Here is a 13,907-nt window from a genome sequence, read left to right on the forward strand (position 1 = left end):
AACTTCGCAACTTCTTTGGCGACTACTTCTGCCAATCAGGACTTGCTCGCTCGACGACAAAATGGATAAGATCACGATCGCTATCTGCTCGTCCGTGTACTCGGGCGACTGAGTCTTCTTCCGACATATGATGTCCTCCATCTTCAGGGTTCGGTGAATCAAGGTATGGGGAGCCGGCGTCACGCAAACTCGTTCCGTCCTTGTTGTCGAACAGCTTTCTCAACGCTTTCTTCTTCCGTCATTATCTTCGTCGGACAGCCGCTACCGGCCTTCCGCTCCACGCTCAAGAATGCATGGATCCGGTAAACTGAACTCACGGGCACATTTTAGTCTCGAAAGTGATCTACCGTAAACTATTTTCCACGATGACCATGCGTTTCGTAAAACCGTACAACCCGCTCGCGGAGTGCTTGCTGTTTCGACGCCATCTTCGATTGAATTAACAGTACCCGGGCGAAAAGAAACATGCCACCCATTTCTAGGGAGTCCAGAAAGCAATTCTCTTGGAGAGAAAAAAAAAATGCGCTCTTTAATTGCAGAAACGAATTGAAATCGTTCTCATTTTTTATTGAACTCTCGTTATTATCGAAAATCAGTACTGCAAGGGCAGATTTGCACTCTTTATATTTTTTTTCCAAAAATATGTTTTCAAGCATGTAAATTAATGACATCCTTATTTGAAGTTTTAAGCTGTTGTCATCTATTCGACAGTTTTCATTACACCACCAGCGTTATGGTTAGGTACGGCCAAACAGATGTCGAAAACTGTCAACCAAGGTTTACTGACGTGTTCTTGATATCACATCATTAGCGTTCAAATGTTAGTCTGTATAAGTGGCATAAGAACTACTTTGACATCTTCAGTGATGTTCTCGGAACGACTCGAAAGTCTCCTCAAATCCGAAAGTGGATGGACAGGACACGCAATATTTTTGATCAATTCTTGTAAATCGTGTAAATTCCCTCTCCTAGGTTGACGGGTTTGACGGTACTGCAAACATCTTCAGGCATATTTGAGCAGACAACTGCTTTAAGATGGTTATTGCATTACGCCTCGATAGTGGTGCATCGAGGAGACCGAGAGGGCTTATGGGCCTTTTTTATGTTTTGTGTTATTTTATACTCCGCGCCAGCCCAAATTAACAGTCAGCTAAGAGCCTGTGCACACTGGCGTGGCCTATTGGTGGGTCGCCGTGGATTGAATTTTTCTGTGGGCTCTGTTTGCAGACATTGTTCAACAGCTTAACGGCTGCAGTGGGAGTCATTGTCATTGAGCACGGCTCGCAGTGGGAGTCATTGTGTGTCGATTTATCGGTCGACCTCGTCAACGTGCACAGGCGCATTGAAAAAATAACAGTTGAACCCTATTAGTTGTGTTGTGTTGTAATAATTGTAGTTTACTAGTGTAAAATTGTTATGTGCTAGTCGTATGTCTATCTGTGTATGTGTTCGTCTGAGTACTTGTGACATATGGGTCAGGGAATGGATGCAGAACTGACTTATATGATAGAATAGTGGGTAATCCTTCTTGGGATCACTTTTTACCGGTGTTCCATTCGTGCATTCGATTCGATTCATTCGGATTGGATATATGAAGGTACGATTAATTTACCGACGCACGTCAATCATCCATTCCCGGTCAGCATAGCATGAGAAACTTCTAACGGAATGCAATTGTTGTTAATGGTAAATATATATCATTTTCTGGCATTTGAACGATTCCAAGTAGTTTTATTGCATGTTACATGTGTGTTGTTCAATTAACCTTCCGGCAGTCGCGGTATTGCACTGAGTGCACGCTGCTGTGAAAATCTAGCGAAATCGTCTTAGGGCACCAGCGGCTGCTCGTTCAGTGTGCCATAAGCGCGACTTCCGGAGGGTTAATACTCAATAACAATACTAACTCTTCTCCGTGGGCTTGGCGGTGGACTCCAGACTGCAAATTTTTATGCTTAGGGATTCGTAGCTTGGTGACTTTGGATTCTGTTGGTCCCTAAAATCTAATAGCAACACGGTGCGTGATTCAGTTGGTGGATAGAAGCAAATGGATACCCTGACGACTGGAACGTTGAATTATTTTTGCTAACTATTCAACTAGATCCAGACCGATGCAGTATCCTAGAGTTGATGGTTGATTAAATATCATTCAATTTGCACAATGCATTAAAACTTAAGGCAATTAGCCAAAGTACTCGGATCATACCAATTTAAACCCAAATCTAAAGTAAACATCATTCAATTGCACAATGTATTGAATTTAAAATTTAAGTGAACTATCCAAATTATTGGGATCATATCATGTCAAATGTTCAAAATGTGCCTAGTAATTTTGAAGAACCATCATCCACGCGAACCAAACCGTCAAATAAAGTGGCTATGTTCCCAAATATACTTAGAATACGTCCCTCCCGTTCTTTTCTTCTACTTCATTTGTCTGTTTTTATTTTTCTTCTATTAGTTTGCTTTTCCACTACTCATGTAAACCAAAAAAATCAGTCAATTTATACGCTTCTGCTTAATGTCTTCATTTTTTTTCTTTTAATTCGGCATGTTCTTTTTCTTAATTTAAATTCATTATAACACTCACTAACACAATCAATTGCATATTCTCTCATATACACTCATAATATCTCATTCAAAATATACAAACGCCGCTAGCCTTCGCGATAACACAAACCGGGTCACAAACGCGATCATGCAATTGTAATCATCCACACATACTCGCGATCTCGCCAACAACCCACCGCTAGCGCGATCCTGAGTCGGTCACGTTAGGATGTCCCTGCTCTTGTTCTTAACAGCCTAGATTCATGTCTTCAGTTGGATCAATAAAAATGAGGCTCATATTCATTAGACAACACATTCCGTTAAAACGTGACAGGGAACTCTAGTGTTATGGGGGAATTATCTTCTAGTACCTGAACCGTACACTAAAAACTAAGCAACAAACTCACGGTCCGCGCGATCATTCAAGAACACACGTGAATATGCATATGGCCACACAGTTACAAAATCGAATGTATGCACGCGAAATCACATACGTTCTGGCATACGCGACAAACACGTGAACATACAAGCGCTTGAGCTTTTCGCGATCTTCCACGCACATCTACGGTTGCGGTCTCACAAACTTGATAAAACCGCGGGATAAAATGAACTTTTTAACACTTATAAATTGGCATCACATAATCACAAAATACATACATTAGCTATCAAATTTATTTCTGACCAGCTATGTATTTATTTCTGAACAGCCAACAGTAGTACTGTTCAATGCACCTTTTCACCACATTCTGCAGCGCAATTATTCGTCAAGTATACATCAATCCATTAACCCTACCCCAACCCACACCCTCTCCCATGGCGTTTTGGTGGTCCGCATAGACTATTCTGCCATTACCCCTCCGATCATCGTCCTTGGACTGACTTGCGCTCTCATTGCCCCACCAAACGCTGCAAAATGAAATTCTTGAAAATCGTGTAAATTAGAGTGCTTTCATGAATGAATCAGGATCATGTGATGGTCTTTATAGTCAATGGTTTAAAGACAAATATATTTGCATCTCGTAGACCGCAACTATGCCGAGAATATACATTAGGCCATTACAAATCTTTTTTAAAAATTATGTCCAAGTACAAATTTTTTCTGAAGGGGGGGGGGGGGGGGGCAAACAAAAAATAAATATTTATTTTAATAAAGACGATTTTTTTTCTTTTTACATTTTCTTTCGATTGAACAATCGTGGACGTTTCCGCAGGGTGATTTCGTATAGCAGGGTTGAGCTATTTGTTTTACTATAAAAATTCAAGCAAACATTACTGAATCAATCAAAAGTTCACATAGGAAAGAGATGCTAAAGTTTTCGTTTTAAATAATTTTCCGAACAGTGCAATTTCTAAATTCCCAATAAAAGCTTGAAAGTTCTCTAGAACTTAATGTAAACATTTAAGAGTACATTAAGGTATTAACTTTTGGTTGCTTGAATAGTTTTCATTCCGTTGTGGCGGCACATGGACCAACTGTACACACAAGGCATGAAAATCGGTCAAAGGTGAACCTGCTTGATAACAATGTACAGAAACAGGATTGCAACATTTCACTTATGGACTTTTGGAAAACATTCTGGAATGAATCCAAAGGTAAAAAGTGCGTCAATGGAATTATTCATATCAGATATGGTTTTCTCTGATATTTTTTTCTATTGGGTATTTCGTATACAGTAGCCTGGCGAACGTACATCCTGTGCATACTATATTTTTTCGAACTCTAGTGGAAACATCAGCTTTGGTTTATCGCTTGTGCTTGAAGACTTGTAGATTTGTTTGTTTGGTACATGATAGTAATTCGGCTCGGTTCCGTGTACATCTTCGAAATCTTTGCATTTTTCTCCATCTTGTTGCGCAGTAGGTCGCCACATCAGATAAATTCATGTAATAGTCGTACGGATTTATGAAATGTATAGTAATCATCAGTTCATTTTTTGCCTTTTTCATATAAGGAAGACTGCGCAATCACTCTGAAATTCGACTTTTTAAGCTACACCCGGAGTGTCGAGTGTCATATACCACTAGGTTCAGTTCGTCGATATCTGAAAATGTCTGTATGTTTTATAGTATGGTTAAATAGCTTCAAAACTGCATTGGCCCTAGAAGGGACTCACTTTTGTGCCTAACCACTACTAACAGTCCTCACTTTTCATCCTTCCTTTTGTTCCACGAGACTGCATCGAAGCGTTATATCGTGGGGAGGCTGATTCAGTCTCAAGACAAAATGATACATTAGAGCGGTTTAGCTCCGAACACATATCCGGCTAATCGCAGTGATGAACTTCCGTTAGCCATTTGGCTCCCGTTTCTGTAAACCATTTAGTTCCTGTTTTCGCGAGCCATCTCAATTCCTCGTCGGAAGTTCTCCCGATACCGATGCCTGTTGCGCGAGTCATTTAGCTTCCAGTTTTGTCGCAATCTACTCGCATAGTCAATAAATCCTACTCAAAGGGCCAACCAGTACTTGGCGAGGACGGTTCAGCGATACCGGATGGTTCGCTGCTTCCGGTTTGTTGAAAACTCGACGACCCACCGCTGGTGCTTCACTCGACCTACTCGATCTTGTCCCTGACGGTGAAACTAGTCTGCTCACATGCTCGGTCCAGCGATTTCCGCTGGTTCGTGGTGCCCAGTACACTGGCGCCTCAAGCAAAGCTGTGGTTGCTTTCACAGCCTTCCCCTTAACATAATCGTCGTGACTTTAAAAGTTCAAGTCAATGATATATTTTCCGACCGCGCTGTCTTTCGGCTGCTAGTCATCACCAACTCTGTTTTATGATGGGCAATCGTCTCCGTGTCGAGTGTCTCCTCTTCTAGCGATTGTCCGATTACTTGGAACACCACATCATCCGTGAAGCCGAAAATCGTTATATCTCTGGGAAGGTTCAGCTTCAATACTCCATCGTACACTGCGTTCCACAGCGTCGAGTCGAGGAACGTCAGTTGTAGTTGTGATTCCCCCTTGTCTGTCTCGTAGTGTTCGGTATTGAAAGTAGCTCTATAATATCCTGCAGAGTTACTCATGCTGTACAGCGAATGGGCGATTGCTTCCCAGCTAGTACTATTGATGCATTCTTCACGCTCAAGGGAACCACCACGCAAAAACGATATCCTTATCTCTGCTGTCTCCACAGCTCCCACAACCGTTTGGATGAATTTCACTGTAGACCTGCCTATAAGGAAGCCGAATTACACGAGATGCCGTTCTCACGGTCCGCGTACTTCGTTAGCTTGTTCAGGATTACTCCTTCTCTCTAACATTACCAAGGGATATATTGACTACGCTGGAAGATTTCCATGTTGTCCCGGCATCGGAAGCAACATCAGCTTTTGTCGCTTCCAATTATCGGATCGTTTTGAACATATCCGGGCTCTCATGTATCGCTTCACTTTTATGGCTTTCGCCATCTCGATAAGCTGTCTGTTGGTAAATCGATCTTCATCTTTGTGATCATCCTCCTCACTGTACGACGAAAATAGATTCATGTTGTGGGTAAACCTTTCAATGGTGACCTCCATCTTTTCCGGGCACCTTTCAGGTGGTGCAGCTGAGCCTTTTATCTTTGTTATGCCAACTTTGTAGGTCTCTCCTAAGGAAATTCGCGTTGGCTTTGTGGCAAGGCTTTCTTGTGCAGCTTGACTGCTTTGTTAAGAGCGGTTCTTGCAGCTCGCTTCCCTCGAGCTTTCTGACTTCTTTTTAATTTTAAATATATTTGACACGGCTCAATGCGTTAGCACAACTGAGCCGTGGAGCGCACCTTGGGGGTCATTTGGTCCGTCTTCTCTCGCGTTTTCGTTAACGTCCATGTCATCACCGGTACTGCATTCATCTTGCTCATAGTCGGATGTTCTTATTTGTTGTTTGTGCTTACGGGTCGCTATTGTAAATCCTTCTTCATTGGTATTAGATTCCTTATTGGTGGTGTTGGTTGTTGGTTTGGAAACATTTGCTGTAATCGTTGTTACTTCGATGTTGGTAATGGCAGGTTTAGTGGTACTGGGGCCGATCGTTGTTGAGCTGGTGCTTGTGAATGCCCGGTCTGCAGTCGTTGGTTTAACATACGATGATTGTATACCGGCTTTGGTCGTATTAGGTGGAATTTCTTTAGCATTCTCTGCGCAAGGTTTCCCGTGGTGTAGCGGATGATCACGATATTGACAGGTAGGAATCTGTCCTGGGTGCGTGACTAGTGTTCGTTGAGAATATTCAACACCATGAGGTGATTTGCATGTGAAAGTCAAGTAAGAGGGAATAGGTTTTGTCGGACGCATTCTCACCACACGAACTCCGTTGCGGAGTCTTGGGAAGAAGTTCCTCCAACTATCTTCCTTAACACTATTCACCTCTCCGTATTTTGACAGGATTTGTTTGATAGCGAAGGAACTAGTACGTGGTGCCAGGTCATGTCAACATTTATATACGTTGGGATACTGTATAAAATGTCATTACATTCGATGACGTGTTTCATGTTGTTCTGGGAAGCGAATGATTCTGCTTGACTAATATTTTTTAACATATTCAGTACCGCATGACGTAAATGGTAGAATTGCACCGCATAAAGTACCGCAAGCTACGTTGAACTTCAAGTTCACCTTCAACATTTGCTCCCCTTCATGAATTGATGGTATTACCGGATATTTCGTGTAGTCAACAGCAACATAGTTTGCCCGCATCGTGATATACTTTTGCTTGGCATTGTCACGCATTGTTTGTTCACGTATCACACACTAGGCAGAAGGAATCAATTTTTGCCAAGCGTCGCGCTGGTAAATTTGATTACTTGCCCTGCTATTGCAGCGGAGCGATTTCTAGCTTCTGAACTGAGCGAGATGAGAAACCGAAGTGATCTCCGACTTCTTCTCCAAGCTCGGAGGCAACTTATACGTAGATCGATAATCGTCGTATTGCACCCGGCGACCGTTTCTCAGTTTCCCATCCCTTGGTATGGTCGCATTACACGCCTTTGTTAGTAGTGCCGTGAACTCGTTCGCATTTAGGTTGAAGAGGATACCCTCAAATTCAAGTCCTTCGACGGACACGTTCCTGTGAAAAATCGCTGTTTTCCATCTTCACTCGTTTATATATCTCCTACATATTCATATTCATGTGTAGTTCATAGTCCTGTTATCAATGCTGTACCAAATCGCTTGGTGGTCGCTGTGGATATATCCTCGCACACTTTTCAGTCCATCTTTCCGGTTACTCCAAGGCTACAAAAATTGACATCGATAATGGATTCCCGGTTCTACCTGCGGTAAGTGCCGATGATACCATTATTTGTAAGATCTATATTTAGCTTTGCTAGAACATTCTTGATCGCTGATGGCCAGACAAAGTTCTTTTGATTCCAGCGTCTATCTCGAAAATTTCGCATGTTTCTGGTTCTTGGAATATTTCAGAATTAATGTCTCTTCGGCTTCTTGGAAAACGGCTTATTCAATTTTCACAAGCTTAGCCTTAAATGGAAGGTTTGGTAGCAGATTTTGATCTGATCAAGTTCATAAGAATCGCACATATGGCTGCGGAAATACGGTATGAATACTACGATCCCATATGAAATCTTTAAATGTCAAAAACCTTTCGGTAAAGCTCATGTATATTAAATATTGAATCACATATAAATCTCCAGGAGTCAGATTTGAATTCAGATTGTTTCCTTATCGAAATTATTTTCGAATGCAACGATCGATTATGTCTCTATCGACTGTTGCGTTTAAAATGGAATCGATTCAGAAGTCGGTCTGTATTACCCTTTCCATGAGATGTTTGTTTGATAATACACAGATGGGTCCTTCCTTCCGCGACCAGCAAACGTTTCATTTGATGTTGGACTGGATCGATGATCTCATTTAAACTTCACATTTACCCGAGAATGGTCAAAATAAAAATTATCATGGGATGGTAATTTCTAAAACTACCATAATAGTTTTCAGTTACGAAAAGCAAAACTCTATGGAAGCTATTGTTGTTCTATAAAACGTGACATTTTTTTGAATTTTGGTTATTTTAAAAAAAATTATTTGCCCCCTGATTTTTTTCAGTGATTTTGAAGGGGGGGGGGTGACATAATTTTTAAAAAATATTTGTAATGGCCTTATTAGCCAAATTAAAAAAAATGTGGTTCATCAACCAATATCACTGAGTCTTGACAAACAACCTCCGACCAAGATTGCCCAAGGTTAATTTTTCCTTCTATTCGTGCCTCCATCTTTCCAGGTGTTTGCGCGTCAATCCAAAGGGCCTGGACGAGGAGAGTAAAGACTACCTGTCCCTCTACCTGCTGCTCGTATCCTGCAACAAATCCGAAGTTCGCGCAAAGTTCAAATTCTCGATACTGAACGCGAAACGGGAGGAAACGAAAGCGATGGAATCCCAGCGGGCGTACCGATTCGTCCAGGGCAAGGACTGGGGCTTCAAGAAGTTCATCCGGCGGGACTTTCTGCTGGACGAAGCGAACGGTTTGCTGCCCGAAGATAAACTCACCATATTCTGCGAGGTTAGTTATCAGTGGCAAGGATTGGGTGAGATTGCGATCTGATATGTTTTTTTTTCTTTAATTGTAGGTCAGTGTAGTCGCGGACAGCGTCAACATTTCCGGTCAGAGTAATATAATACAATTCAAAGTGCCAGAATGTAAACTATCAGAGGATCTAGGGATCCTATTCGACAATGAAAAGTTCAGCGACGTAACGCTGGCGGTCGGCGGACGGGAATTCCAAGCACACAAAGCAATCCTAGCAGGCAAGAAAGATTGTTGCTGTTAACTCGATCGTCACAGGCTTATGAATTTTATCCCATTCTCTTCCAACCCATAGCACGTAGTCCCGTATTTGCGGCAATGTTCGAGCACGAAATGGAGGAACGTAAGCAGAACCGCGTGGCAATCACCGACGTCGACCACGAAGTATTAAAGGAGATGCTCCGGTTTATCTACACCGGCAAGGCACCCAATTTGGACAAAATGGCGGACGATCTGCTGGCAGCGGCCGACAAGTACGCCCTCGAGAAGCTGAAAGTGATGTGTGAAGAAGCGCTCTGTGTTAATCTGTCGGTGGAGACGGCCGCCGAAACGCTGATCCTCGCCGACCTGCACAGCGCCGATCAGCTGAAGGCGCAAACGATAGACTTCATCAACACGTAAGTTGCATTTGGATTTAGTTTGGGTTTCCCTTGTGTTACTATTTATGGCTTTCATGAATCTGCTTGATTCAATTTCAAAACAAGCAATTAAGTACATCTTTTCGATAGCAACATCTTCGAGTGTTTGGGTCTTCGTTCAAAATACCGCAATCGTTTTAATTTGTGCACTTTTTTTCTTTTCTCTCATTCCACCATCCCCACCAATCGCCGCGGTCTTGTCGCGCAATCCCAACCCAGCAGCCATGCGACCGACGTGATGGACACCGTCGGCTGGAAGAACATGGTCACGACGCACCCGCATCTGATAAACGAAGCATTTCGCGCCCTAGCGACGCAGCAGATACCACCCATCGGACCACCCCGGAAGCGGGTCAAGATGAGCTGAAATAAGATGTTGACATCCGTGCAGTCCGTGATGTCAACGTCGCCGTCACCAACAGCTATCATCACTACTACTACAACCAATACCACAACTTCACCGTCGTCGTCATTATCATCATCATCGACCTCATCAGCATCCTCATCTTGTTTGTTGTCATCCTTATCGACCACAACCGCCAACGCCGCTGTCAGCCAACACAACTCATCCACGGCTGCACTGTACCAACTGACCCCATCCTCGCTGACCGGTTCAACAGGAGGAGCGGCATCAATCACCCCTCGGAAGCAGCTTGATCAAGCACTGAATCCCAAAACCATCACGACGACTGCTTCCTCATCGCCGTCGTCATCGTCGTCCTTGCTGATCAATCATCTCACTAGCAACTCCGGCGATGGTTTGCTTAAGCAACAGCTCGTTTGCTACGACTCCAAAATGCCATCTGCGTTGACCAAGGGTACCGGCGGCAAAAAAGTCAACACGTCCCTCTCTCACGCATCATCCATCGTTAATGTGAATGACATCGCGGCCGGGTTGGCTAGTGCCGTTGCTGCAGCAGTGGCGGACGCCGTAACCGTTGCAACCATCGGCCGAAATTTAAACCTAAATCTAAACAACTATTCCCAGCTGCGCCAGCAGCTCGAGATGCAACAAGCAACCGGTTCAGCCAGCAGTCGTAACAGTGCACAGAGCAGCAGTAGCAATGCATCGGAACCTCCGTCATCCGAGTCGGTTGGTAGTCAGTTAAAGCAGTTTCTCAACGGCGGCGGCACAAACAGCGTCAGCAACAATCATCATTCCCAACAGTATCAACAGCGCCGGGTAGTCAGTTCTGCTGGCAGTGGGGCTGCTTCTGCACATGGAATCGACAGCAGCATTCGAAACTGTTTACCAACATTGGCGTCTTCGTCGAGGTCGGCGGCATCCGTTTCGATCCGAAGCGATATTTGTCTCCAGTAGGCTTTGGGTGGGTTGTAAGCAGCAACAAAGAGGAAAAAAAACAAACACACACATAAACTCTGGAACCACAGAAGAAAACAGAAAAAGCAGTTCTTTGCTTAGAAAATCTAGTTTCAAGATAGTCTCTCGTTAGTAGGATTCTCTTAGTAGTAGTGCATATGTATCGGTAATAAAACAAACAAAAAACACGTGAGTAAACTGCAAAAGAAGGAAAAATGAATAACCGGTCAAGCCGCAGGACATATCTGCAGCTGGGACACGATGTTGGAGTTCAAATTGTTTTGTTTCGTTTATTTTTTCGAGCATGGGAGAATAGCGTTTGTCACCCACCCCCGTTGGCAGAGGAAAAAAAAGAACAAACAGCCGACGAAAAAGTAGCAGGTTTTCTCCCAAGTTTTCTTCTCAAATCGAAACACTTTTCTCACTTGAGCAAGTCAGAAAGGGACAAGATAGACACAAAGAGCCTCTTTCATTCCCGCAGGGCACACTATAGGAGCAGGGCACTTAGCTCAATGAGGGAAGTGAAAACATTTTAATTCAAATAAATTAAATTAATTTATACAATGTGATATTTTTTGTCTATATATGTTAGCTAATGTAATATAAATAATGAAGCAAAAAAAATGAACGAGAAGAAACAAATGTGGGAGAACAAAACGCAAACACGAGGACATCCGACGGAGGAAGCATCAAAGTGAGTCCATCCCTTTCCTTTTTCCTATGCTATGGCAAAAAATATCTACTATCCTACTGAGCAAATGCAAAAAAAAACTATCTGGAAAAAAAATTAACTGTTTTAGCACAGATGAAAATTCGATTAAGAAATTGTTCACGTTGGTATATTTTCTTGTGAGGTTTTTACTCTTTTCTCTGTTTCTTTACAACACTTTTTGTAAAAAGTTAGTTTTAAAAACAAAAATTTCGTTTAGTTGCAACAAACAAACAAAAATCGTAAGAGCACCTCTAAAACCATAAGAGTTGGGTTCGTCCTTGTCAAGTTCTTCATTTTACAACTTACGCTATAGGTTATTTTTAGTTCCCCTCCAAAATAGGTGTTCAATTGCAAGTAAATCAACGTGGAAAGCATACAACAAACAAAAAAGCAACTGGGCTATCGTTGAATGTAGTTATTCGTTTTAGTCGCTACTTTTTAATAAACAAAAACTTGGTAGGTAAAAAAGGCAAACAACAGATCAACAAACAAACAATGTTTAAACAAAAAAACAATTCAGCAGACAAAACCAACAGTAACAGGAGCAGAGGCAAACTGGCATTACTGAGTTTATTTAACACTGTGAGCAAAACATTCAAACCTGAAGTTAAGCAAAAGCAAAACAATTTGAAATAAACAAAAAAACTAAGAATTGAATTAAAGGCTAAAAACGATAAACAAATAAATTTAGTAGCTTCATATGTGATTATAACTCTATGAATAACTATTTCAGAAATACCGTAACAATAAAAGAGACAGTTGAAAATCTACTCTTAAAATTTTATTTGTGGAAATCGAAACAGGATGACAACCAAAGGGGCGACAGACGATTTGTCTATTGATCTGTTTAAGACTAGCAATTCTTTGTTATTTGTTATGTTATGTTATGTTTTTGTCATCGAAAGACCATAATACATTGAGACAAGATGAATCATACTGCGGTCTGAGCCTATAAAGCATGCTCACTTTGCGAAATAGGTGTGCTTGATGACACACTAACGCACAGACAAACAAAATCGCTGTTAATTTTCAAGTGCTGACAGGAGTCACGATACTAGTTAACGTTTTAGTTTTTGACCAATCAAAGCTACTGACGAAAACAAATTAGTTATAAAATTTGCGTTTCGACTTCGTCTCATCAGAATCCGACACTAACTTAGTGACAGGACTAAACTAGCGTCCGATTGACGCTAGCTCCAAAAAACGAAAACACTATTTGTGTTTCTGAGCAAACCCATGCGTGATGCATGACTAGTGGTTTGCTCAAAAAACACAAATAGTGCTTTCGTTTTTTTTGAGCTAGGGTTAATCCGGCGCTAGCTTAGTCTTGTCACTACGTTAGTGTCGGATTCTGATGAGACGAAGTCGAAACGCAAATTCCGTATCTTTTTTAGTTATAGGTTTGGTGCGCAAAAAAGGTTTCAAACTATTTTCTCGTTAATGGAGAAAAAATAGTTTTTACCATTTTTACACAGTCTACATGGTTTCGAGAAATGGTTAGGCAAAACAAGCGGAGAAATCTGTTAATGAAAAATAAATTCTTTGGCAAAAGTTATCTTTTGAGAATATTTCCTTGTAGTGAAACTTTGCGACAGACCTCGGCACCTACCGGTTTGCCCGTTGTGGAGGCTAGGTCTACCGCCGAGGACCGCACCAAGTAGATCGCGACAAAACAGAGAGTTAAAAGGTTCATTTGTATCGTGACAAAGCTGGGAGCTAATTGGTTCACGTAACGGACATCGGTACCGAGAGGAATTCCGTCGCCGGTGAACTCACCGTCTGGGAGCTAAAATGCCCATAATCGCAAATCAGTCCCATGTTCTATGGGATTCCCTATCTACATGGGACTGGCTTGTGATTATAGGCAGTAAAAGGCTTAATGAAACGGCTGCCGGGGAATTGCGAGCGGATGAAAAAGAGAAGTAACGAATACAGGAACACTCTTTTACTTGTTTGCTCCGAAGTACATTGTTATGGAACAAACGGTTAGGTTTTTATTGGTGTTTCCTCGTCATTTTGCAAACTTGCCGTCGACCATTTTCGCATGAGATTTGAATGTAGTGTAAACGAGTGGGATTTTAAATTAGCGATGGAATTTGCGTTTCGACCTTGTCTCATCAGAATCCGACACAAACTTTGTGTCGGGACTAAGTTAACGCTAGCTCCAA

At 42.1% G+C, this 13,907-nt stretch overlaps 2 protein-coding genes across 6 annotated transcripts in view; both read left to right on the forward strand.

The window, feature by feature from the left end:
* The window catches only part of LOC131677707 (protein roadkill), a 395,312-nt gene extending 382,803 nt beyond the window's left edge, over positions 1-12,509 (forward strand). For 4 of the 5 annotated variants that reach the window (XM_058957692.1, XM_058957691.1, XM_058957693.1 and 1 more), the window contains exons 4-7: positions 8,765-9,044; positions 9,112-9,289; positions 9,364-9,685; positions 9,926-12,509. In XM_058957692.1, coding sequence (XP_058813675.1) covers positions 8,765-9,044; positions 9,112-9,289; positions 9,364-9,685; positions 9,926-10,073 — 928 coding nt within the window. In that variant the 3' untranslated portion in view covers positions 10,074-12,509. The remainder of the gene's footprint in view (positions 1-8,764; positions 9,045-9,111; positions 9,290-9,363; positions 9,686-9,925) is intronic. The other variant, XM_058957690.1, reaches the window with a different exon arrangement.
* Positions 10,104-11,027, forward strand: LOC131695594 (serine-rich adhesin for platelets-like). The gene has a single exon (XM_058984126.1). It carries the CDS (start codon positions 10,104-10,106, stop codon positions 11,025-11,027), a length of 924 nt encoding a protein of 307 aa, XP_058840109.1.
* Positions 12,510-13,907: the final 1,398 nt, after the last annotated feature.

This window comes from Topomyia yanbarensis, chromosome 1 (genome assembly GCF_030247195.1).
Source record: "Topomyia yanbarensis strain Yona2022 chromosome 1, ASM3024719v1, whole genome shotgun sequence".
Lineage (NCBI taxonomy): Eukaryota > Metazoa > Arthropoda > Insecta > Diptera > Culicidae > Topomyia > Topomyia yanbarensis.

Excerpts from the sequence above, each read along its gene's own strand:
- LOC131695594 (XM_058984126.1), top strand. The coding sequence starts at position 10,104 with ATGTCAACGTCGCCGTCACCAACAGCTATCATCACTACTACTACAACC.